Genomic DNA, 26,797 nt, shown 5'->3' with positions numbered 1-26,797 from the left:
TGTGTGTGTGTGTGTGTGTGTGTGTGTGTGTGTGTGTGTGTGTGTGTTTGTGTGTTTATGGTGTGTGTGTGTGTGTTTATGGTGTGTGTGTGTGTTTATGGTGTGTGTGTGTGTGTGTGTGTGTGTGTGTGTGTGTGTTTATGGTGTGTGTGTGTGTGTGTGTGTTTATGGTGTGTGTGTGTGTTTATGGTGTGTGTGTGTGTGTGTTTATGGTGTGTGTGTGTTTATGGTGTGTGTGTGTGTGTGTTTATGGTGTGTGTGTGTGTGTGTTTATGGTGTGTGTGTGTGTTTATGGTGTGTGTGTGTGTGTTTATGGTGTGTGTGTATGGTGTGTGTGTGTGTGTTTATGGTGTGTGTGTGTGTTTATGGTGTGTGTGTGTGTGTGTGTGTGTGTGTGTGTGTGTGTGTGTGTGTGTGTGTGTGTGTGTGTGTGTGTGTGTGTGTGTGTGTGTGTGTGTGTGTGCCAGACCGCCTGCCTGACATGTTTTTTATTTTTCATACTGTGCTGGTATTTTTAATGGCTGTGCTGTGACGTGTGTGTGTGTGTGTGTGTGTGTGTGTGTTTGTAAATGCTGTGTGATGTGTTCTGCATTTTTTTGGTGATTTTTCATACATTAACATACTGTACTGGTATTTCAAATAAAGAGCAGTGTAGCTCCTACTGTCCAAACAAAAAAAAAAGAAAAAAAAAATTGTAATAAAAATTACACAAAACTGTCCGTAGTATGATTTCAAGATAAATTTAAAACTGGTCTACATTCAATAAAGGTGTTTGAGGTTCTATATCTAAATGCAGAATGCAAACCTTTGGTATACAAAATGTTATCTGGTTATAACTAGGGTAAACATAATTATCATTTTTGGGTATTGGTATTTTAACTTTGAATGAGGGAATTTTTTTTATAAGGTTGAAACTGTCTCTGAAAGAAAGAGCTGAAGATCCTGTGGTGACGTCATCACTATCATAGGGCTTTCAGCATTTATCAGCTCCGCCTCCTGATCACATGACGATGAGGTCACCACAGGTCCTTCAGCTCTCAGCAGCTCATTCCTGGTTGTGTGCAGCTCGTGTTATCTGGTATCAACCAGCAGCAGATTTCTGGTTCCTGCTGTTCTGGTGAGATGTGGAGAGAGGGGCAGAATGTGGAGATGGATGGGCAGAATGCGGAGTCGGATGGGCAGAATGCGGAGACTGATGGGGCAGAATGTGGAGATGGATGGGGCAGGATGTGGATTTGGGTGGAAAATATTTTGGCGGGGGGCCCTATTTGGAAGTTCGCACCGGGGCCCATAACTTTGTAGTTACGCCACTTTATAGTAGCTTAGAACTGTCTTTATACTTGCAGATTCTAGGGACCAAGGAACTAGGGACCAAGACGACGCAGGCAGACCCCCCAAAGTTTTGAAAACATGTAAGTATAAAGTCCCGAAAAGCTGCGTCTATCCTTTTGTATAGTAGCTTAGAACTCTCTTTATACTTGCAGATTCTAGGGACCAAGACAGACTCAGGCAGAATAACAATGTCTTCATCTGAGAGCCCCCCCTCACATCGTCAGGCACCTGAGGTTTTTTTTTTTTATTCCTAAATTTTTTTTGGTACATCTCTGGTAATGTTTTTGAACCCTATATATATTTATTCTGTTTTCACAGGAAGAAGATGGAGGAGCAGCAGCAGCAGAGGAGCAGCTTCATGAAGGAGACGGGCAGGGTGGAGAAATGAGAGGAGCGGGAGCGCATAGTGTAAGTTTTGCAGATACAGATCCTCACATAAAACACACTACACTCAACACAAACATTCAGCACAGTACACACACGGTACATATGCTTCCATCCAAGCACATAATTTATTTCTTATTTATTTTTTTTTATTAGTCTTCACAATCCGGGGCTCGACGTAGAGTTCCTCAGAGCACCTACCATAGCCGTCGGAATGCTAGGCGCGGCAGTCACCGAAGAGTAAGTTCCTTTTTTGGTTTGGTGTTTAGCAAACTGTAAAATTCATGTGTTATAATCTTTCTAGAAAGCTGTGACCACCAATCAAATATAGTATGAAAAGCAGGATGTGATTATTTGATTAAAAATTAACTTTTAATAAACTCGTTAAAATAAGGTGCCTGAAAAAACACACATATAGGACAAACAGTATATCACCTTACAAGAAGGGAAATGCCAAAATTAGAAATATCAATGAACCGCACTGCTATAGACCTCACAATCCTGAGATTCCTATATACAGGACTGTCGCACACCTCAAGATGTACCGTCCTAAACCTTTTGGCAGTGCGGAATAATGTCAGCTTTCACCTGAAAAAGTCATTTAGCCAAACAAGAAATAGATATATCCTATAGGTAAACAACTATTGCTGGCTGAATAAACAGACTAATTAAATAATGAGTGAAAGAAATGCAGAAAAATTACACAATCTCACCCTGTTGTCATAATGGGTAAGATGATAACCGTTTTTATATATAGCTGGTGTTATAACTGGGGAGATGGCACATACTCGTCCATACTAATCCCCCATCACTTGAAACCACCAGTATCTATGCAAGCCCCCAGATAAGAGTAGATACGAAAAAGGTATACTTCCCTACGTCTTTCGTTTCCATTTACTCATCAGGGGAAGGTTCCTGTATCCCTCCATCTAAGTGGGAGGTTCATCCGGCAAAAAAGGGGGTGCTATAACAGTGTTATATACCTTTTTCGTATCTACTCTTATCTGGGGGCTTGCATAGATACTGGTGGTTTCAAGTGATGGGGGATTAGTATGGACGAGTATGTGCCATCTCCCCAGTTATAACACCAGCTATATATAAAAACGGTTATCATCTTACCCATTATGACAACAGGGTGAGATTGTGTAATTTTTCTGCATTTCTTTCACTCATTATTTAATTAGTCTGTTTATTCAGCCAGCAATAGTTGTTTACCTATAGGATATATCTATTTCTTGTTTGGCTAAATGACTTTTTGAGGTGAAAGCTGACATTATTCCGCACTGCCAAAAGGTTTAGGACGGTACATCTTGAGGTGTGCGACAGTCCTGTATATAGGAATCTCAGGATTGTGAGGTCTATAGCAGTGCGGTTCATTGATATTTCTAATTTTGGCATTTCCCTTCTTGTAAGGTGATATACTGTTTGTCCTATATGTGTGTTTTTTCAGGCACCTTATTTTAACGAGTTTATTAAAAGTTAATTTTTAATCAAATAATCACATCCTGCTTTTCATGTTATAATCTTTCCCTTTTTATTCTTTTTTTTTTTTTTTTTTGTTAAAAGGCTTCACAGCGTGCTCCCGAACAGGATGAGGAAGAGGACGAGGGCATAGACGTGGACACCCTCATCCAAGCGGTCCAAAGTCGGGAGCCGCTATGGAAGATGTCGGACCGCCGCCATGCTGACCAGTACGTCACCCGACGGCTATGGGAGGAAGTGTGCAATGCTGTCATTGATAACTGGGAGGAACTCAATGCTGGGGCCCAGGATCTAGCACGTAAGTATTCACAGTTCATTAACGTGTGTTAGCATGATTTAATGTGTTGTATAGTAACCTTTTTTTGATTTCTCTTTCCAGGTAACAGGGTAATCGTGCGGTGGCGGTCACTGAGGGATCGCTTTAAGAGGGAGTTCAATAAGGAGATGCAGGCCCCGAGTGGATCTAGAGGACGCAGGAGCAGGTATAAGCATTCCAGAGCCCTGTCGTTCCTCCGGTCGACGCTGCTGAGCAGAAGGTAAATATTCAACACCACAAGTTTTCAGTCAAACTGTTAAAATGTGTAACCTATTTTTTTTTGGCAGCAAGGGCAATTGTAATATCAAGATACTAATTTTTTTGTTTGTTTCTTCTTTAACAGTACTGTCAGCAGCACTCGGGAGCCTGCATCAGAGTTGCACCCCTCTGGAGCGATCCCTCAGGGGTCCGCCACCGGGGACCACGTCGACCCTTCTGTGTCTGCACCTTCCCTTTTGTGTGATCCCTCGGCCCCATCCACCAGCGCTGGAGCAGCAGGGTGGACTTCGTCACTTGAAGCTGCAGGTGATGAGATGGAGTTCCCTTTACCCCACCCCTCTGACACTGCCGCAACATCTAGACCACCTTTGGGGTCAGGACGGCAGCGCCAGAGAGGTCAGGAAAGGAGCTATGCGCCTGAATTTTTGCATTTGAATGCAGCCTTCCAGAATGCCATCAAGCTTTTGGGTGAGCAAACGTCTGCTGGGTACAATATGCTTCACAAATGCATATTGGAACTCAGCAGTCGTCTGGATAGGCTGCAGTCAGATGCAAACCAGTCACCAAGACACTGCTTTTTTCAGTCAGTCCTCAGGCACATGGAGAATCTAACTCCTGACCTGCAGATGCATGTGATGCAAGGCTGCCACACTGCTCTAGTGCAGGCAATGTCCCAAGCCCCTCCACCCACCCTTCATGTTTCAACACCTTTCCCCTCTCAAGTCGCCGTCCATCCTACTCCCGTCCATCCTACTCCCGTCCATCCTACTCCCGTCCATCCTACTCCCGTCCATCCTACTCCCGTCCATCCTACTCCTTCGCCATACCTTTCTTCCCCCCCTCAGTATTTCCCAGTTCCTAGCTTCCCCTTTCCATTCTTCCCCTTTAACTTCACCGTTCCCACCCCCACCAACACCTTCACCATACCTCCCACAGACCACATCTGTACCTCAACTCTCTTCCCAACCTCATGTTTTCACCACCCATTCCACTTCTGTTCCTCCCCGTGATGTCCTGTCCCCCCTTATCGACGTGGCCCGCCCTGTCAGCCCCTCCGCTACTATCTCCACCCCAAATTATGAGAACCTTTAAAAACTGTATGTAAATAAATAAAACTTTTTGTGGTTTAAAAACAATTTTATTGTCTTTTTTTAAAAAAAAAAAAAAAAAAAAACTGTATTAACCCCTTCCCGACCTGTGACGCATATGCTGTGTCACAGAATGATCGCGTCCCTGCAGATCGGGTGAAGGGGTTAACTCCGATTTCACCCGATCTGCAGAGACAGGGGGAGTGGTGCTTCAGCCCAGGGGGGGTGGCTTCACCCCCCCGTGGCTACGATCGCTCTGATTGGCTGTTGAAAGTGAAACTGCCAATCAGAGCGATTTGTAATATTTCACCCAAAAAAACGGTGAAATATTACAATCCAGCCATGGCCGATGCTGCAATATCATCGGCCATGGCTGGAAAACCTAATCTGCCCCCACCCCACCCCACCGATCGCCCCCCCAGTGCTCCGGTGCGCGGTCCGCCCCCCTAATTCGTTCTGTCCGCTCCTCCGTCCTCCTGTCCGCTCCCCCCGTGCTCCGGTGCCCCCTCCCTGTGCTCCGGTCCCCCCCCCCCCCCCCCCGTGATCCGATCACCCCCCCTTCATACTTACCGGGCCTCCCGATGTCCGTCCGGCTTCTCCATGGGCGCCGCCATCTTCCAATATGGCGGGCGCATGCGCACTGCGCCCGCAGAGTCTTGCCGGCTGGCAGATTCATTTCAGAAGTATTTTGATCACTGCGATATAGCCTATCGCAGTGATCAAAATGAAAAAAAAGTAAATGACCCCCTTTATCACCCCCATAGGGACAATAATAAAAATAAACAAATTTTTTTTTTTTTTTTCTGCTAGGGTTAGAACTAGGGTTAGAATTAGGGTTAGAATTAGGGGTAGGGTTAGGGGTAGGGTTAGGGCATGTGCACACAGTGCGGATTTGGCTGCGAATCCGCAGCGGATCGGCCGCGGATCCGCAGCGGATCGGCCGCGGATCCGCAGCGGATCGGCCGCGGATCCGCAGCGGATCGGCCGCGGATCCGCAGCGGATCGGCCGCGGATCCGCAGCGGATCGGCCGCGGATCCGCAGCGGATCGGCCGCAGATCCGCAGCGGATTGGCCGCAGCGAATTCGTAGCAGTTTTCCATCAGGTTTACAGTACCATGTACACCTATGGAAAACCAAATCTGCTGTGCCCATGGTGCGGAAAATACCGTGCGGAAACGCTGTGTATTTTCCGCAGCATGTCAATTTTGTGCGGATTCCGCAGCGTTTTACACCTGTTCCTCAATAGGAATCCGCAGGTGAAATCCGCACAAAAAAACACTGGAAATCCGCTGTAAATCCGTAGGTAAAACGCAGTGCCTTTTACCTGCGGATTTTTCAAAAATGGTGCGGAAAAATCTCACACGAATCCGCAAAGTGGGCACATAGCCTTAGGGTTAGGGTTGGAATTAGAGTTAGGGTACCGTCTCACAGTGGCACTTTGATCGCTACGACGGTACGATCTGTGACGTTCCAGGGATATCCATACGATATCGCTGTGTCTGACACGCAGCAGCGATCAGGGACCCTGCTGAGAATCGTACGTCGTAGCAGATCGTTTGGAACTTTCTTTCGTCGCTGGATCTCCCGCTGTCATCGCTGGATCGTTGTGTGTGACAGCTATCCAGCGATGCGTTCACTTGTAACCAGGGTAAACATCGGGTTACTAAGCGCAGGGCCGCGCTTAGTAACCCGATGTTTACCGTGGTTACCAGCGTAAAAGTAAAAAAAAAAAAAAAAACGTACATACTCACATTTCGGTGTCCTTCAGGTCCCTTGCCGTCTGCTTCCCGCTCTGACTGTCTGCCGGCCGGAAAGTGAGAGCACAGCACAGCAGTGACGTCACCGCTGCGCTCTGCTCTCACTGTACGGCGGCACTCAGTCAGAGCGGGAAGCAGACGGCAAGGGACCTGAAGGACACCAAAATGTGAGTATGTACGTTTTTTTTTTTACTTTTACGCTGGTAACCACGGTAAACATCGGGTTACTAAGCGCGGCCCTGCGCTTAGTAACCCGATGTTTACCCTGGTTACCCGGGACCTTGGCATCGTTGGTCGCTGGAGAGCGGTCTGTGTGACAGCTCCCCAGCGACCACACAATGACTTTCCAATGATCACGGCCAGGTCGTATCGCTGGTCGTGATCGTTGGTAAATCGTTATGTGAGACGGTACCCTTAGGGTTGGAATTAGGGCTAGGGTTGGAAATAGGGTTAAGATTAGGCTTGTGGTTAGGGTTAAGGATAGGGTTAGGGTTGTGTTGGGGTTACAGTTGTGGGTAGGGTTGGGATTAGGGTTAGGATTAGGGTTGGATTTAGGGTTACGGGTGTGTTGGGGTTAGGGTTGTGGTTAGGGGTGTGTTGGGGTTAGGGTTATGGCTACAGTTGGGATTAGGGTTAGGGGTGTGTTGGGGTTAGTGTTGAAGTTAGAATTGAGGGGTTTCCACTGTTTAGGCACATCAGGGGTCTCCAAACGCAACATGGCGCCACCAATGATTCCAGCCAATCTTGCGTTCAAAAAGTCAAATGGTGCGCCCTCCCTTCCAAGCCCCGACGTGCGCCCAAACAGTGGTTTACCCCCACATATGGGATACCAGCGTACTCAGGACAAACTGGGCAACAACTATTGGGGTCCAATTTCTCCTGTTACCCTTGCAAAAATAAAAAAATACTTGCTAAAACATAATTTTGAGGAAAGAACAATTATTTTTTATTTTCACGGCTCTACGTTATAAACTTATGTGAAACACTTGGGGGTTGAAAGTGCTCACCACACATCTAGATAAGATCCTTTTGGGGTCTAGTTTCCAAAATGGGGTCACTTGTGGGGTGTTTCTACTGTTTAGGCACATCAGGGGCTCTGCAAATGCAACGTGACGCCCGCAGACCATTCCATCAAAGTCTGCATTTCAAATGTCACTACTTCCCTTCCGAGCCCTGACGTGCGCCCAAACAGTGGTTTACCCCCACATATGGGGTACCAGCGTACTCACAACAAACTGGGCAACAAATATTGGGGTCCAATTTCTCCTGTTACCCTTGTGAAAATAAACAATTGCTTGCTAAAACATCTTTTTTGAGGAAAGAAAAATGATTTTTTATTTTCACGGCTCTGCGTTGTAAACTTCTGTGAAGCACTTGGGGGTTGAACGTGCTCACCACACATCTAGATAAGTTCCTTGGGGGATCTAGTTTCCAAAATGGGGTCACTTGTGGGGGGTTTCTACTGTTTAGGCACATCAGGGGCTCTGCAAACATAACATGATTCCCGCAGACCATTCCATCAAAGTCTGCATTCCAAATCGTCACTACTTCCCTTCCGAGCCCCGCCATGTGCCCAAACAGTGGTTTACCCCCACATATGGGGTATCCGCGTACTCAGGAGAAACTGGACAACAACTTTTGGGGTCAAATTTTTCCTGTTACCCTTGGGAAAATTAAAAAATTCTGGGCTTAAAAAATATTTTTGAGGAAAGAAAACACATTTTTTATTTTCACGTCTCTGCGTTATAAACTTCTGTGAAGCACTTGGGGGTTCAAAGTGCTCACCACACATCTAGATAAGTTCCCTTGGGGGTCTAGTTTCCAAAGTGGGGTCAATTGTGTGGAGTTCCTACTGTTTAGGCACATCAGGGGCTCTGCAAACGCAACGTGACGCCCGCAGAGCATTCCATTAAAGTCTGCATTTCAAAACGTCACTACTTCCCTTCCGCTCCCCGACGTGTGCCAAAACAGTGGTTTACCCCCACATATGGGGTATCAGCGTACTCAGGAGAAACTGCACAACAACTTTTGGGGTCCAATTTCTCCTGTTACCCTTGGGAAAATAAAAAATTGTGGGTTAAAAAATCATTTTTGAGGAAAGAAAAATAATTTTATATTTTCATGGCTCTGCGTTATAAACTTCTGTGAAGCACTTGAGGGTTCAAAGTGCTCACCACACATCTAGATTAGTTCCTTGGGAGGTCTAGTTTCCAAAATGGGGTCACTTGTGCGGGAGCTCCAATGTTTAGGCACACAGGGGCTCTCCAAACGCGACATGGTGTCCGCTAATGATTGGAGCTAATTTTCCATTCAAAAAGCCAAATGGCGTGCCTTCCCTTCCGAGCCCTGCCGTGCGCCCAAACAGTGGTTTACCCCCACATATGGGGTATCATCGTACTCAGGACAAACTGGACAACAACATTTGGGGTCCAATTTCTCCTATTATCCTTGGGAAAATAAAAAACTCCGGGCTAAAAATCATTTTTGAGGAAAGAAAAATATTTTTTTATTTTCATGGCTCTGCGTTATAAACTTCTGTGAAGCACCTGGGGGTTTTAAGTGCTCACTATACATCTAGATTAGTTCCTTGGGGGGTCTAGTTTCCAAAATGGGGTCACTTGTAGGGGAGCTCTAATGTTTAGGCACACAGGGGCTCTCCGAACGCAACATGGTGTCCACTAACGATTGGAGCTAATTTTCCATTGAAAAAGTCAAATGGCGCGCCTTCCCTTCCAAGCCTTGCCGTGCACCCAAACAGTGGTTTACCCCCACATATGAGGTATCGGCGTACTCAAGAGAAATTGCCCAACAAATTTTAGGATCCATTTTATCCTGTTGCCCATGTGAAAATGAAAAAATTGAGGCTAAAAAAATTTTTTTTGTGAAAAAAAAGTACTTTTTCATTTTTTACGGATCAATTTGTGAAGCACCTGAGAGTTTAAAGTGCTCACTATGCATCTAGATAAGTTCCTTGGGGCGTCTAGTTTCCAAAATGGGGTCACTTGTGGGGGAGCTCCAATGTTTAGGCACACGGGGGCTCTCCAAACGCGACATGGTGTCCGCTAAAGATTGGAGCCAATTTTTCATTGAAAAAGTCAAATGGCGCTCCTTCGCTTCCGAGCCCTGCCGTGCCCACAAACAGTGGTTTACCCCCACATATGAGGTATCAACGTACTCAGGACAAATTGGACAACAACTTTTGTGGTCCAGTTTCTCCTTTTACCCTTGGGAAAATAAAAAAATTGTTGCTAAAAGATCATTTTTGTGACTAAAAAGTTAAATGTTCACTTTTTCCTTCCATGTTGCTTCTGCTGTTGTGAAACACCTGAAGGGTTAATAAACTTCTTGAATGTGGTTTTGAGCACCTTGAGGGGTGCAGTTTTTAGAATGGTGTCACTTTTGGGTATTTTCAGCCATATAGAACCCTCAAACTGACTTCAAATGTGAGGTGGTCCCTAAAAAAAATGGTTTTGTAAATTTTGTTGTAAAAATGAGAAATCACTGGTCAAATTTTAACCCTTATAACTTCCTAGCAAAAAAAAAATTTCTTTCCAAAATTGTGCTGATGTAAAGTAGACATGTGGGAAATGTTATTTATTAACTATTTTGTGTCACATAACTCTCTGGTTTAACAGAATAAAAATTCAAAATGTGAAAATTGCGAACTTTTCAAAATTTTCGCCAAATTTCCGTTTTTTTCACAAATAAACTCAGAAATTATCGACCTAAATTTACCACTAACATGAAGCCCAATATGTCACGAAAAAACAATCTCAGAACCGCAAGGATCCGTTGAAGCGTTCCTGAGTTATTACTTCATAAAGGGACACTGGTCAGAATTGCAAAAAATGGCAAGGTCATTAAGGCCAAAATAGGCTGGGTCATGAAGGGGTTAAAACCACCAAGGTTATGGTAATAGTAAACATTACAAAATGTTTAAAGGGTACCGGTACAAAACATACAAAATACAGCAAGGTTAACCAAACAAAAAAATGGTATTTTTACAAGTTTGAAAAACATTTTTTTTAAACCATTTGATACTGCCAGTCAACTGATCCTGCAGGAGACATGAAATAGTCTGCAAAATTGTCCCGCATTCTGGAGACTGCTACAGGACTGCGAAAAGTTGTGTTGTGGTAGTCCGGCAAGGTGCTTTCTGAAACATTATCCTCCAGGGAAACATGTTCTTTTGATAAAACAAAATTGTGAAGTACCACGCAAGCCTTCACCACATCATCGACAGTTTCAGTCTGCAGTTTAATGGCAGTTAGTAGCACTCTCCATTTGGCAGTTAGGATGCCAAAAGCACATTCCACTACTCTGCGTGCTCTGGTTAAACGGTAATTGAAAATTTTCTTCCTCTGGGTCAGTCCACTACTTCCAAAGGGTTTAAGCAAATGTGGGGAAAGCTGGAAAGCGTCATCACCAACGCAAACAAATGGTAAAGGTGGACCGGTGGTTCCAGGGAGAGGTCTAGGGGGCGGAAAATCAAATGTCTCTCCATACAACCGACGCCCCATTGGTGAACTTTTAAAAATCTGTGAGTCATTTGCGCGTCCATACGCACCGATATCCACAGCGATGAACTTACAGTGTGCGTCGGCTATGGCCATCAAAACAATTGAAAAATATTTCTTATAATTGTAGAATTCTGATCCAGAGCCAGAAGGTTTGACGATCCTTATATGTTTCCCATCAACTGCGCCGACACAATTTGGGAACTGGCATATTTGTAGAAAATTTTGGGCAATCTCCAGCCACCTCTCCTGTGATGGCTCTGGAATATATTCCGCTTGTAAGCACTCCCACAATGCTCGGCAGGTATCTCTGATGATCCCGGAAATGGTGGATATCCCAAGCCTAAATTGAAAATGTAGCGAGGAGAACGACTCCAGTTGCAAGGAATCTGTTAACAAAACGAAAAGACAATAATTAATAAAAACTTCAAAAAACATCATTACAGTTATAAGTCTGATCAATGAGAATAATTATAAAAAAAAATAATAAAAAAAAAAATAACTTACCGAATAGTCACCATGAGACGCTCCGCTGGTGATATGGAGAAGCGCATCTGGGTGTCTCGTCTCCGTATAGAGTCTTCCACATGACCCAATAAAATTTCAAAATTTTCAGCCTTCATCCTCACATAGTTGAAGAACTTCTGAGGGTTTTCCCTCAGTTCAAGGTAAAGTGTTGAATAAACACCACGGGTCATGCGTTGGGCTGTGATGGGATGGATCCACAGCCTTCTCTTCCGCCGCTGCCGCAGGATCCGCAGGCTTTCCTCCTCCTTGTCCCGAACGATGACTGCCAACTGATTTGCCTCAAAAGTAAAATCCGCACATATCTTCGCTATGTTTGCCAGTACTTGCTCCATCGCTGCCACTTTCTCTAATAAACCCTTTCAAAGATGTGATGTAAATACACAGTATATATAGTTTTCCAGTAGTTTCCAGTAGCCAATCACATTGAGATCCTCCCCTTCTAAAAAACGGATCAGTCAAAAAACGGATCCAACGGATGAAAAACCGGTCGTGACGGTTGTGACGGATCCGTTTTTGTGACGGATCAGTATAACTGATCCGTCAAAAAAACGGATCCGTCGGAACCGTTTTCCCAACAATTTAGACGGATCCGTCACGATGTCGGAGGTGACTGACGCCAAACAACTGAAGTGTGAAAGAAGCCTTAGACTGACGTCAAACAACTGAAGTGTGAAAGAGGCCTTAGACGCGATGATGCGTTCATTGCACACATCCAGAATCATCGCACCCCACAAATAGGGCCCTGTGTTTTACCTTGCGGCGGCGCCGCAAGGTAAATGGACATGCTGCGATCTAAAAAGACGCGCCGCATGTCCGGAAACGCAGGGCCGCCGAGTGCGTGTTTCATAAAATCCCCTCCACTATGCTGTAACATCTGGACGCTGCAGATTGAACGCTGCGGCTCCAAGCAGCGTTCAACCCGCAGCTATTCCGGATGTAATACGGCCCGTGGACACATACCCTTACTCAACTTCCCCAGGTGAAGCGCTGAGTCTTCACACCTGAGCCAGTCTCTTGTTTGGCTGCAAAGTTGATGTCATGTCAACAGCGCTGCATCCAGTCGCTGAGCTTAGCTAATGATTGAAACTATGGGTAGATGTTTGGAGAAAGCAGACAACCTCCTTAGTGGTGCGGCAAGAAGTCCTGACCGATCACCAGGTCGCATCAACACAACGGGGTACAAAAAAAAAAAAAAAAACTAAATTAATTGAAGTGACAATATTTGGTTTCATAGACTGAGAAGAGGGCGCAGAGCGGACACAACACTCACATCCTCGGTCTCTTCCTCTTGGTCCCAGTTCCGGTCCGTCAGCTCCTTGTCTGCTACTCTCTTGGCCATTTTCGCCTGCACTGAAAAGACACAAGAGGATAAAGTTTATTATTGTGGGTCGTGCAATAATCATTCAGAGATTCAGATATTCACCGTCCTGTAGAAAACATTAGCTGCTCTCCGGCCGTATCCACATCTGTCAATGTTCTCTCCGGTTTCCAATTTCCCTTACTATAGCACAAAGCAGAATTTGGAAAGTCCGGGGTGACTATGTGACCACGTGTGATCTGATCAGTACTGAGCGGACGTGTCCAATCTGTGCAAGCAGAAGACGAGCCCGATTCCTGCATAGAGCCAGCCACGCCATTACAGCATTGCTTTTAATGCAAATAAACGTGAGCGGCTTTTAAAGGGCACCTGTCACCCCGTTTTTTCCGTCTGAGATAAAAATACTGTTAAATAGGGCCTGAGCTGAGCATTACAATAGTGTATTTTGTGGACCCCGATTCCCCACCTATGCTGCCGAAATAAGTTACCAAAGTAGTCATTTTCACCTGTCAATCAGGCTGGTCTGGTCAAAAGGGCGTGGAGTCTTCCCCCAGATCTTGCTTAGTTTTCCGTTGGTGGCGTAGTGGTGTGCGCATGCCCAAGGTCCCGAATCCGCTGCACAGGGGAGTGAAAAGAGCGCGATGTGCACTATTTCATTGGTGATCGGTGGGGGCGGCCATCTTCCTTTGGCCGCGCGTGCGCAGAAGCGGCGCTCTGCTGGCCGCGGCTTCAGGAAAATGGCCGCGGGATGCCGCGCGTGCGCAGATGGAGATCGCGGCGGCCATTTTCCTGAACCGAGATGCGAACTCTGCTTCAGGAAAATGGCCGCCGCGATCTCCATCTGCGCACGCGCGGCATCCCGCGGCCATTTTCCTGAAGCCGCGGCCAGCAGAGCGCCACTTCTGCGCACGCGCGGCCAAAGGAAGATGGCCGCCCCCACCGATCACCAATGAAATAGTGCACATCGCGCTCTTTTCACTCCCCTGTGCAGCGGATTCGGGACCTTGGACATGCGCACACCATTACGCCACAAACGGAAAACTAAGCAAGATCTGGGGGAAGACACCACGCCCTTTTGACCAGACCAGCCTGATTGACAGGTGAAAACGACTACTTTGGTAACGTATTTCGGCAGCATAGGTGGGGAATCGGGGTCCACAAAATACACTATTGTAATGCTCAGCTCAGGCCCTATTTAATAGTATTTTTATCTCAGACGGAAAAAACGGGGTGACAGGTGCCCTTTAACAAACAGTTGTGTTGATTTGCTGAGGATTCGTAATAAAAAGAGCACAACAGGGTCACATGCACAACGATGCACAAGGGATTTAGTTTCTCTAACTAGCATGTATCTTCTTAATGGTAAACGACAAACCTTGACTTGTGGGGGTTATCAGAGGATTGGGAAATCCCATCCTAGATAATGTCTGCTATACTGCAGGTATATTACAGGCCGGAAATTGCGCTACAATCATAAAAACTCTGCATTTATTGCATCCATGATATTCAGAGTTCATCAGGTTATTAAGAGGGCAGTCCGATATTCACCCCTATACTATGGCATCAGCGCTGCCACCCATCAGCTGTTAGCGCCTCCGGTGTTGGCAGATATATGCAGAACACCGTGCAGTGGCCATTGTCGGGTACTGCAGCTCAGATATTAGTCACTTCAATAGGAGCCAAGCTGCAGTACTTGAAGACGGCCACTATGCGGAGTACGGAGCTGAGGTGTTCTGCTCCATATAGCACCAATCTGGCCATCCTAAAGCCAGATACAACATCCCGCCTCACCAGATGACAAGTCAGCCAGCAGCTTATCTCTGGGAGAACAATGATCAGCAGTGCAAATTCTAACATGTCCCATCACCATCCCTCCTGACCACTCACACATTAGATATAGGTTGGTTAAGCAGACATTACCCTCCGAACGTGTATGGGGAGGGGAGGACATACCTTATGACTAATGTTCTTATTAAAGGGATCTCTGACACAAAGTTTTGAAAAAATCCCCGCTGGCACACCTGTGAAGGCTGCACTTAACTGCACCACATGGAGACTAAAGGTCACCCACAAATCCCTGCCAACAACAAACATCCTCACAACTATTACACATCAGGCCAAGTCTTGCAACATCTCTCCCCCACAGAGAACAGGAGTCACATTGCATCAGATCCCCATGTGCCTGCATAGCACCTTATCAGCCTCCGCACCCTTTCTGAAGATCTACTGTCCCGGTCGGACACTGTCCATAACCATAAAATCTGGGCGAACCTGCCGAGAACACCCATCTGTAACGTGTATGTGGGGGCAACCTGACAGTACGTTCTGGGACCCCCACTTATTTTGAGACGTTTCCTTGCACAGCTATATCTCCATCTATGAAGGGGACGTAGCAGGACACCAGACCCGACCATAAAGTGATCGTAGTGGTTAGAGTTCCCCTTTAAGCACGATTCTGTAGCCCTGAGGGACATCAGGGGCTTTGGGTTGTAGGACAGATTGTATCCCAACTCTGTTAGATCCACCTTGGAGTATTGCCCCAAATACCAAGAGGGGAGATAAGTGGCTGCCAGACAGGGTCACCGTCACGGTTCAGATACGGACAAGCGCCCGGGCCACAATGTGGGCGATCATTGCACCAGCACATGGTTTTACCCCAACTAAACAGGTTGAATTACTTTTTGCAGGAAATCCTGGATAGGATTAGGAACCTGCAGTCGGTCCGGTGATCGTCCCTGGTTAAAACAAAAGGACCTACGGGTGCGTCCTAAGTCGGCCGTGTGTATAAAGCTGGCTCAGGAGCAGCGATCAGAGCTGAGCGTCGATTGTTGCTGTTTAACCACTTAAAAAAAAATTAAAAAAAATCTGTCAGCAGGATTTATCCCTATGAACTAAGGACCTAGATATAATGGCGCCGTGATGCCGATTAATCGGATGTGAACGGTTCTGCTCAATGGCTGATGAATACTCACCATGTGTACGGGACGTGGGGTCAGGATCTTCCTCTGGTTCTTCAGCACCACCCCTGCGTTTTGTACAGGTCACTGATTAGTCAGTGGCCTAACTTTTTTTGTTAAAAGACCTTACTGTGTCCTGAGCGCAGGACTTCAATAACATGGCGCTGAAATCTCAATCTGCACATGCGCTGCATACGGCGCAATTATGGCCTTACATTTATTTCATAGGGCTTAATCCTGCTCTGACAGGTTCTCTTCAAAGGGGTCGGTGTCAACTTTGGAAATTATCCCCCCCCCCCCAAAAGTGTAGGAGAGAACTACTCAATCGCTGATGGAGCTGTGAACCAGGGCTCCAGGGAATACAGCCAGTGGTCGGTCACGTGCCATTCATTCCTATGGGGGTGCTAAGGCTAGCGAACACAAGTGGTCAACCATTAAGTGCCCCAATTATTGGGATGGGGGGGTCACAGATGACTAACTTCCAAATGTAACACCCTGTTAAATGCCTTAGTGTCCAACAGCGGCATCTAAAGGAGTCCGAGACCGCCACCAACCCCTCCATGATACAATCAGAGGCTACTCATGGGTTGCCGTGGCAGCTGAGGACCCTGGGAGGACTGATTCCTCTACTACGCAAAATTAAAAAATAAAAAAAATAAATTATATATATATCTCAAAAGCTTGAGGAAGGTCCACATTCTGGACTGAAACGGCGCACGTGGGCCAATAAACCACATTTATTTTTTTCTATTGAGTGCTGCCTTCATTTTTCTGAATATATATATATATATATATATATATATATATATATATATATATATATATATATATATATATATATGAGATGTAAATATATTACATATATGTAAATACTAAAGATATAATGTACGCATTATATAAGAAAACTTACATTATATATTTTACTAATATATGAATATATAAAATTATATATAATTATAGATTTTAATCATAAAATAATAAAATTATATGAAAAATATGCATGTAAAAAAAAAAAAAAAAAATCTGGGTAAAAAAAAGGTGATAAAAAATAGACAATTTGTATCGCCGTGATCTGTCAAGATAGAAAAATTTAACCCGCTGAATAAATAAATAAATATAAAAATAAATTGCTATTTTTTGGCGACTGAACCTCCGCCCGGCCCACAAGAATATGCAATAAAAAGCGATCAAAATGTCACACGGACCCCAAAGCGACGTCGATAAAAACTACGGTTCGGTGCGGAAAAGTAGAGACGCCGTACGGCTTCCTAGGCGGAAAAAAAAATACAAAAAAGAAAGTTACAGCCCTTGGAAGAAGGTGAGAACAGTAATGGAGGCAGAAGAGTGAAAAAGGCTCCACAGGAAAGGGTTAATGTAAGGCAACAGGCGCTATAACGCGCAGCACACGGTCGTATACCGCCATGTGACAGAACACCGGCCCAGGACTCCCCCGCGGCCTCCTCCAGCCCCTCAGCCTCCAGATTTACCTCCACAAGACACGAGTGAGGCCTGGTCGCTCCACAGACGCGCACACGACAACCGCCCGGATTCTCCGCCGTCACCGGCTCACACGTACATTCCGCCCGGCAACACGAAGAAGGCGGGAAACGTCTTCAGGCCGCCATTTTGTAAGAGCGCCGACAGGTCCCAGCGCCAGTGCGCAGACTCCGGCAGCAACGGCCGGAAGGAGGTGGGGGAACATGGGCGGGGCTACGGCGCTCCATTCATGAAATGATAAGTTTCGACTACGCATGCGTCGCCGGAGTGAGAGACGTCATTGTCCATTGAGCGAAGTGAGGCGCATGCGCGGTTTCTTCTCGTTCCAAAACAGTGAAATGCTGTAGTCATTCTGGTGCTGTGGAACTAAAAGTCCCAGCTGCGCGTTTCTGAAGAGATTTGTAGCTGCTGGATTATTTCACGTGTATGGTGGGAGGAGCCAGCGTTGACCTGCACCCTCCACTAGGTGGAGCTCACTGCCCATTCATATGTATAGATCACACATGTGGTGAGCTCCCCCTAGTGGTGACTATAAGCAGACAGAATGTTTGTCATTTATCAAGTCACTAAAACCTCCCTGAGTTATTATACAATTAACCCCTTCAGTTTCAGGCGGTTTTTCATTTTTGCGCTTTCGTGGGTTTTTTATCCATTTTCTTTTTTTGCAGGAACAGTTGTAGTTTCTGCATGACAACGTTCATTTTAACAGATGGGAAAAAAAATCAAATTGGTAAAAAAATATATATTTTTTATTTTTTTTTACAGTGTTTATTGTGCGATAAAAGTGACCCGAGAAGGCGATTCTCCCAGTCGCTGCCATTACAGCGATACCAACAGCAAGTGTAGTGAGCAAATAACTCAAATTCCATTGTTTCAGTTTTTTGACTATTTTTTTTCTCACCAACTCTGTGGCTCGGCACGTTTACAGTAAAATACCGAAAGAATAGGTTGTTTTATTAATTTTTACACAATAAAAATATTTAAAAATAAATATATTTTTTGCTTTTGTTCATGAAGAAAAATACATAAATTGAATAATTTGTTCTTAAGCCTCTGTATCCCGAGATCCATCATTTTTCTTAGATGGAGCCATGCAGCGGACTGACTAGAGTTCGATGGGCCCCAGGGCAAAATTTAGACCTGAGCCCCCACCTGCATATTCGTCAGATGTATGGGCATTTGTAGAGAGATCCTATGAAGACATTCATGTCCCCCCCCCGCACAATCGTAGCCCCTTCCTGAGTCATGTCCCCATCCTGAGTCCGGTCCTGTAATAATGTCCCCCATCGTTGTCCCTTTCCTGGTATAATGTCCCCCCATCTTGGGCCCCTTTCAGTAATAATTATCCCCATCCTGGGCCTTTTCTTGGCATAATGTCCAACATCCTGGACCCTTCCAGTAATAATGTCCCCCATCCTGGGCCACTTCCTGGTATAATGTCCTCTATCTTGGACCCTTCCAGTAATAATGTCCCTCACCCTGGTCCCTTCCAGGTATAATGTTCCCTATCCTGTGCCCCTTCCAGGTATAATGTTCCCCATCCTGTGCCCCTTCCAGGTATAATGTTCCCCATCCTGTGCCCCTTCCAGGTATAATGTCCCCCATTCTGTGCCACTTCCTGGTATAATGTCCTCTATCTTGGATCCTTCCAGGTATAATTTCCCTCACCCTGTTCCTTTCCAGGTATAATGTTCCCTATCCTTTGACCCTTCCAGGTATAATGTCCCCATCCTGTGCACCTTCCAGGTATCATGTCCCCCATTCTGTGCCACTTCCAGGTATACTGTCCTCTATCTTGGACCCTTCCAGGTATAATGTCCCTCACCCTGGTCCCTTCCAGGTATAATGTTCCCTATCCTTTGACCCTTCCAGGTATAATGTCCCCATCCTGTGCCACTTCCATGTATAATGTTCCCCATCCTGTGCCCCTTCAAAAGTATGTTCCCCATCCTCGGCTTCTTCCTGGTATAATGTTCCCTATCCTTTGACCCTCCCAGGTATAATGTCCCCATCCTGCGCTCCTTCCAGGTATAATGTCCCCATCCTGTGCCCCTTCCAGGTATAATGTCCCCATCCTGTGGCCCTCCCAGGTATAATGTCCCCATCCTGTGCCCCTTCCAGGTATAATGTCCCCATCCTGTGCCCCTTTCCAGTATAATCTCCCTCATCCTGGGCACCTTCCAGGTATAATGTCCCCATCCTGTGCCCCTTCCAGATATAATGTCCCCATCCTGTGCCCCTCCCAGGTATCATGTCCCCATCCTGTGCTCCTTCCAGGTATAATGTCCCCATCCTGGGCCCCTTCTATGTTCTATCATTATGTCCCTGGAGCTTCTTATTATTTTTTGCAGGAGATGCGGTACTTTCTATTGCAATAGAAAAAAGAAAAAATGTGCCAGCACAAAAGTATTAACATGGATTAATTAAAAATGAATGAACTTTATTGAATACAGAATATATAAACATGCAGTTAAAATCCCAAAATACAAACAATTTTCAACAAGGTTAATTTTTAATTAATTCATGTTATTATTTTTGTCCTGGCACATTTTTTGGTGTTGCTATGGCTGCTAGTGCCTTTCGGGACAGCTTACACCTATTTTTTTAATGGCGAGTCGATGAGGTGATAAATGGAGCCGCTTCTCTCCGTCTAACCGCTTAGATGCCGGTCGCTGTTAATCACAGCGTTTAGGGGTTAACTGTGTGGGATCAGAGTTATCTGGAATATTACAGCTGTGGATGGTGCGGGCTCAGCTCCTGCACCTGCGCCATTATTGTGCTGTACATACAAACCCCACAGCTACCCATGCCCGGGTACCCCACTGATCTCTTACCTTTCTCTTCCAGTGGGCACCCAGGTGGGGCCTGGTTGGGTAAATAAAAGGGTGGACAACTTCTTTACTGTATTTTGCAGGGGCCCTTATTTCCTGTGTTTGGCCCCATGATAAAAGCACCACCATTATTGCCAATAAGGCCAACAGGGGGAGCTGTCAGACAGCTAATTTTTTGCATCACAAACTGAAGAAGCAGAGACGACTGAGTCTACAAGGACTGGACATAAGGATTTAGCACAAATAAAGGAAGCATAAAGCATGCCTGGCCGTTCACATAAAAGCTGTAGAAAAGACAGACCTGCTGCCCTCCTCCATCAATCATAATCTATTCTGCCAGCACTATAGGTGTTGGCACTTTCATTCCCCTCACTTTTCAGTATACATCACACCTATTATTGACAAATGACTTGCCTGCCCTGAGCAGAATTATAGACAAAAAGCAAGAGCGGAAAGACAAACACCCTCCTCCACTTCCTATAGAAAGACAAACACCCTCCTTCACTTCCTGTAGAGAGACAAAGACACTTGTCCACTTCCTGTAGAGAGACAAAGACCCTTCTCCACTTAATGTAGAGAGTCAAAGACCCTCCATCCTCCTCCACTTCCTATAGAGAGACAGACACTCCTCCACTTCCTGTAGAAAGACAAAGACCCTCTCCCACCTCTTATAGAGAGACAAAGACAAGTCCCCTCTTCCTGTATAGAGAAAAAGACCCTCCTCCACTTCCTGTAGGGTTTCTGTCTCTAGAGGAAGTAGTAGAATGTCTCTGTCTCCCAACAGGAAGTGGTAGAATCCCTCTGTCTCTCTCCAGGAAGTTGGGGCAAATCGTTGTGTCTCTACAGGAAGTGATAGAGTTTCTTTGTCTCTCTACAAGAAGTTTTGGAGTGTCTCTGTCTCTCTCCAGGAGGTGGAAGTGTCAAGGTGAAAATATATTTCTTATATATCTTTTTGTACTTTTATACTCTTATACTGTGAAACAATAAGTTTTTTCCTATCTGCTAGCTAATGCATATGTAATTGTATTTAAAGATGGTTGCCAGTGTTCAGTTTCGTTTCAGGTTAGTGACCGAAGGGTTAAGTCATTTCTTTGGAAATCGAAACTTAAGGAATGTGAAGAAAAGGAGGAATCCACCAGAAGACGTCAGAACAAATCAGAAAGACTGGATGCTAGCTTAAACCCCGCCTAATGCATGCCTTCCCCTAACACTCAATATAGTATTGTGTATTTTAGAATAAAGCCAAGTTGTTGTGACCGTTGCAGACATGAGTAGATGCACGGGCATTCAATTGAGATTGAATCAGCACCTTGTCTGAGTCATTCTTACCCAGTACCAAATGCTCGGCTCATACTTTAATTTGGAATGACTGGTGAAGGAAGGGTAATTGTCGTTTTACGACCCCGACAGAAGCAGATCTTTGTCTCTCTACAGGATGTTGGGGAGTGTCTCTGCTACAGGAAGTAATGGAGTGTCTCTGTCTCTCTACAGGAAGTAATGGAGTGTCTCTGTCTCTCTACAGGAAGTAATGGAGTGTCTCTGTCTCTCTACAGGAAGTAATGGAGTGTCTCTGTCTCTCTACAGGAAGTAATGGAGTGTCTCGGTCTCTGCTACAGGAAGTAATGGAGTGTCTCTGTCTCTCTACAGGAAGTAATGGAGTGTCTCTGTCTCTCTACAGGAAGTAATGGAGTGTCTCTGTCTCTCTACAGGAAGTAATGGAGTGTCTCTGTCTCTCTACAGGAAGTAATGGAGTGTCTCTGTCTCTCTACAGGAAGTAATGGAGTGTCTCGGTCTCTCTACAGGAAGTAATGGAGTGTCTCTGTCTCTCTACAGGAAGTAATGGAGTGTCTCTGTCTCTCTACAGGAAGTAATGGAGTGTCTCTGTCTCTCTACAGGAAGTAATGGAGTGTCTCGGTCTCTCTACAGGAAGTAATGAAGTGTCTCGGTCTCTCTACAGGAAGTAATGGAGTGTCTCGGTCTCTCTACAGGAAGTCATGGAGTGTCTCGGTCTCTCTACAGGAAGTAATGGAGTGTCTCGGTCTCTCTACAGGAAGTAATGGAGTGTCTCTGTCTCTCTACAGGAAGTAATGGAGTGTCTCGGTCTCTCTACAGGAAGTAATGGAGTGTCTCGGTCTCTCTACAGGAAGTAATGGAGTGTCTCGGTCTCTCTACAGGAAGTAATGGAGTGTCTCTGTCTCTCTACAGGAAGTAATGCATACCTCCCAACCGTCCCGATTTCAGCGTGACAGTCCCGCTTTGGCACCGGGGTCCCGCTGTCCCGCTTCGGGCATTTAAAATCCCGAATTTGCGGCCGCCGGTGAAGCCCCGCCCACTTCCGGGACGTAGAGAGAGCCCGATTAGTACCCGCTGTTCGTTCCGTTCCCTGGGACTGCGTTGTAGCCACGCCCCCTTGAGTTGCCTCACCGCCCGCCTCCGGCTTCCTCCTCAACTATAGACGTGGGCGGACTCTGAGGACAGAGCGGCAGCACCCGGACTGGTTTCTGGCACGGGGGCAGAGTTGTGAGACACTCCGTGTCTGTGTGACCGCGGGAGCAGCGAGCGGATCTCCAGACTGTAAGTGAATGTATGTGTCTCTCCCCCTCTCCATGCAGCGCTGCCCTGCTGCGGTTACAGCAGAGACTCTGACAGCATAGGAGGACTGACAAACTAAACTTTGTCTCCCCATGGTGCGCGCACCCCGCTCCCACTCTCCCCCTGGTACCCATCCATCGGATTCTCCACCAACCTGGTGCAGCACCCCTTACATTCTATGGGGGCTGCCACCTGCCTGCGTTACATTCTATGGGGGCTGCCACCTGCCTGCGTTACATTCTATGGGGGCTGCCACCTGCCTGCGTTACATTCTATGGGGGCTGCCACCTGCCTGCGTTACATTCTATGGGGGCTGCCACCTGCCTGCGTTACATTCTATGGGGGCTGTGCAGCATTATATTCTATGGGGCTGTGCTGTATTACATTCTATGGGGACTGAGCTGTAATGCTGGATACAGCAGTCAGCGGCGCAGCTGGATGACACCATTCAGCGCCGTGGGAGTGGAAGCTGCCGGCTGCTGCGAGGGAGCGCGGTGAAAGGTGTTTGTGTGTACTGATGGAGAAGGCAATGATGGGGGTGGGGTAACCATGTGTGGCCATTATACTGCACCCAGCATTGTGTGGGGCCATTATACTGTACCCAGCATTGTGTGGCCATTATACTATACCCAGCATCGTGTGGGGCCATTATACTGTACAAAGCATCATGTGGCGCCATTATACTGTATGGACCATCACGTGGGGCAAGTATACTGTACGCAGCATCATGTGGGGCCATTATACAGTATGGAGCATAATGTGGCCAATGGCCATTGTACAGTATGGAGCGTCGTGTGTGGCCATATTTTTTTGTTCATAATTATTGTTAACGAAACATTGTGATCAGAAGTGCTAAATGGGTGTGGTTGGGGCGTGGCTAGTTGTGAAATGGGTGTGGCCTAAAATTTGCCGCGGCACGCTACGCGCGCCGCTGACTTTGTCCCTCTTTCCCTTCCCCTAAAGTTGGGAGGTATGAGTAATGGAGTGTCTCTGTCTCTCTACAGGAAGTAATGGAGTGTCTCGGTCTCTCTAGAGGAAGTGGGGGCAGGTCTCTGTCTATGTAGAGGAAGTTGAGGTGGGTCTTTGTCTCTCACTAGGAAGAAAACTGACTTTCCCATTATAATTTTCAGCCGCAGACACGTTCTCCTGCTTGCTTAGGTTTCCGTCAGTACTTTACAGCTGATATCAACAATGATAATGAGATGACTTTGCTGACAGTGTCCCAGTCTACACAGCAAAGCTACATATTGTCTAATGTGAGTTATTCTTATTTTCTTTAACAACAAACCTGTAGTGAGCTATGTTTGTAATAGAAGCTTGTCTTTCCTGACATGATTTTCTAAAGTAGAAATGTGCTCAGAGCAGTAGTCACTTCCCCTCCCCCACTAAGCAACGAGGTACGAGAAAGCTCTTTTCTGGCATAAATAGGAATAACCCTAGCAATGTAATAACTTGAAGCTCATGGACCCCAATGCAAAATCTCCAAAGGGCCCCTGGGTCCTTAATAGTACTGATCTCTAGGGACCTTTTGGGCTCCACCGCCTGGATGTGACTGTAACCCCGGCACCCTCTATAGTTATAGCCATGATTCCTGGACTGTAATACCCTTTAAAAGTTACTCTGTCCTCAGATATTTGCTATGAAATATGAGAGCAGCATAATGTAGGTGCAGAGACCCTGATTCCAGTGATGTAACACTTACTGGGCTACTTGCTGTAGTTTTGATAAGATCACTGTTTTATTTGTCGCAGATCTAGCAGAGCTCGAATGCTGAGGCCTGTATAACCCCGCCTCCAGCACCGATTGGCAGCTTTCTGTGTGCACTGTGCATAGGCAGAAAGCTTCCAATCAGTGGAGGGGTGGAGTTATAGAGAGCAGGAGGACTAGAAGGTATGGGAGTACTGATAATTTCCTGCTGATAAAACACTAATTTTATTGAAATAACACCACACAGCCCAGTATGTGACACATTGCTGGAATCAGGGTCTCTGCCCCTACATTATGCTGCTATCAGAAACTTGATGACAAATTCCCTTTAAAAATGAGAGCAGAGTCTTTGTGTTTTTTTAAGACCCATACTGTTCACTTTAGTGGCACTACTCCGCAATACCGCTCACAGCCTATAGTCAAAGGGGGCACTGTTTATGCCAAAGCAATCATGATTAACCAGACACCTGGTCACACACCGTACCCTCCGTGTTGCATCGCCATTATCCCAATTCTGCCATTACAATTATCCCACGTCTCCAGTAGAGGACCCCCCAGCTGTGAATAAGAGCTGCCCCCAAAAAGATAGATTATAATAGATTTTTTTTCAAAGGGGTTGTAAAGAGTAAAAAAATCTCGGCCTTCTATTAACACGAGGCAGCAGATATAAGTGGCGGCATTAGCGCCGAGCTGTCCGTCATCACATGTTCAGACTGTTAAACCCGTAATGAATGATAGACGCTGATATCCCGGGCAAATCTATAATAGGATCTGCTATAATAGAGGAAGAGACTTCGGGAAATATCCCATGAATGAGAATGAAGTCCTCGGGTAGTCACGCAGGAGCACAATACGGGCAGAATTGCAGGACTTCTATCAGAGATGCATAAGGACGTTCATGATTAAAGGGGTTGTCCAGGCTCGGGGCTCAAGTTTGCAGCCAGTCTATGTGACTGTAGACTTGTGAATCCTCATGGCGCGCAGTTTGTGAACCTGTCAGGATTCTCCGGTCCTGGGAGCGGCGTACGCGTAACTGCAAGAATGCGATCTACATACATGCGGTCACATACCGACTAGACGTGTGCAGCAGTGAACTGATCAAGGTCGGACAAGTCTAGTTGGAATGTGGCCGCCCACTTTATATTAGTTTCTTCAGTGAACTAAAGCTTCATTTTTGTACACCAGGATGACTTCTGTGACCAAAACGTGGGTTCAAGATCCAAGATGTTTATGTCAGTTTACAGTCTATCATGCAGCCATAGAGGAAGATGTCTAAAGACATTACTGCCACACACACTGAGGAATCCGTCACACTGGTGTTTAGGGTCACTGCTGCGGACTTCGGCCTGAGTGATTCTTGGACAAGCTTTCTCCCATTCATTTGTATGGCAGAGAACTTGCAGGACCTCCTGTGGCCTCTACACCATGTACAGAGCTACGTCACCTATGGTGCGCCCGCAGCGCCTTCACTCAGCTGATCTCTTCTAGGTTCTGGAAAATCCTCTTAACTTTGTGACTCCTGAAGGGAAGCAACAGGAGCAACACAGTATGGGGCCCATAGCAGCATGTAAGGAGTAGCTCCATATACCCCATACATGCTGCTATGGGCCCCATACTGTATTGTACACCTGTCCCGGATCCGGACTCTGCTCCCTTCTACCCGATCTGCTGAACACTGTTGTGCTCCACGTTAGGCTCTTCAGATGGCCTGATGTGATCCCATGTGATCATCTGCCTGGGCCGATATAAGGTCTACCAGGACCTGTGTATTGGTATTAAGACTTCTAAGTGCTCCAGAGTCCTTTCTGCCTGCAGCCTTCAGCTCCTCTGCTGCCTGTTCCCAGTCATTTGTCCACCTATGGTCTCCTGGATTTCTGCTACCTGTCTGCGGTCTCCAGGACCTCTGCCACCTGTCCCCAGTGTCCTGTCCACCTGCAATCTCCAGGACCTCTTCTACCTGTCTGTGGTCTCCAGGACCTCTGCCACCTGTTCCCAGTGTCCTGTCCACCTGCAATCTCCATGACCTCTGCTACCTGTCTGCGGTCTCCAGGACCTCTGCCACCTGTTCCCAGTGTCCTGTCCACCTGCAATCTCCAGGACCTCTTCTACCTGTCTGCGGTCTCCAGGACCTCTGCCACCTGTTCCCAGTGTCCTTTCCTCCTGCAGTCTCCAGGACCTCTGCTACCTGTCTGCGGTCTCCAGGACCTCTGCCACCTGTTCCCAGTGTCCTGTCCACCTGCAATCTCCAGGACCTCTGCTACCTGTCTGCGGT

The 26,797-nt window shown here is 46.3% G+C and overlaps 3 protein-coding genes across 3 annotated transcripts in view; 1 reads left to right on the top strand and 2 right to left on the bottom strand.

Moving 5' to 3' along the window:
- Positions 1 to 17,598, bottom strand: part of NUP50 (nucleoporin 50) — a 38,554-nt gene extending 20,956 nt beyond the window's left edge. Inside the window, exons 1-2 of the mRNA XM_077266622.1 lie at positions 17,386 to 17,598; positions 12,894 to 12,973 (exon numbers count right to left, since the gene is read on the bottom strand). Coding sequence (XP_077122737.1) covers positions 12,894 to 12,962 — 69 coding nt within the window. The 5' untranslated portion in view covers positions 12,963 to 12,973; positions 17,386 to 17,598. The remainder of the gene's footprint in view (positions 1 to 12,893; positions 12,974 to 17,385) is intronic.
- On the top strand, positions 1,365 to 11,023 carry LOC143773490 (uncharacterized). Its single transcript, XM_077260918.1, has 9 exons — positions 1,365 to 1,412; positions 1,485 to 1,565; positions 1,651 to 1,740; positions 1,873 to 1,956; positions 3,283 to 3,496; positions 3,578 to 3,734; positions 3,858 to 4,277; positions 4,457 to 4,577; positions 10,973 to 11,023. The coding sequence occupies exons 2-9, from the start codon at positions 1,521 to 1,523 to the stop codon at positions 11,021 to 11,023; spliced, it is 1,182 nt and encodes a 393-aa protein (XP_077117033.1). The 5' UTR covers positions 1,365 to 1,412; positions 1,485 to 1,520.
- On the bottom strand, positions 10,148 to 12,084 carry LOC143776839 (uncharacterized). Its single transcript, XM_077266623.1, has 2 exons — positions 11,603 to 12,084; positions 10,148 to 11,484 (listed from the first exon to the last, which is right to left on the bottom strand). Exons 1-2 carry the CDS (start codon positions 11,953 to 11,955, stop codon positions 11,439 to 11,441), a joined length of 399 nt encoding a protein of 132 aa, XP_077122738.1. The 5' UTR covers positions 11,956 to 12,084; the 3' UTR covers positions 10,148 to 11,438.
- Positions 17,599 to 26,797: the final 9,199 nt, after the last annotated feature.

This window comes from Ranitomeya variabilis, chromosome 5, assembly GCF_051348905.1.
Source record: "Ranitomeya variabilis isolate aRanVar5 chromosome 5, aRanVar5.hap1, whole genome shotgun sequence".
Taxonomy (NCBI): domain Eukaryota; kingdom Metazoa; phylum Chordata; class Amphibia; order Anura; family Dendrobatidae; genus Ranitomeya; species Ranitomeya variabilis.
The sequence above is the reverse complement of the archived record's forward strand: the minus strand, read 5'-3'. Positions and strand labels throughout refer to the sequence as shown.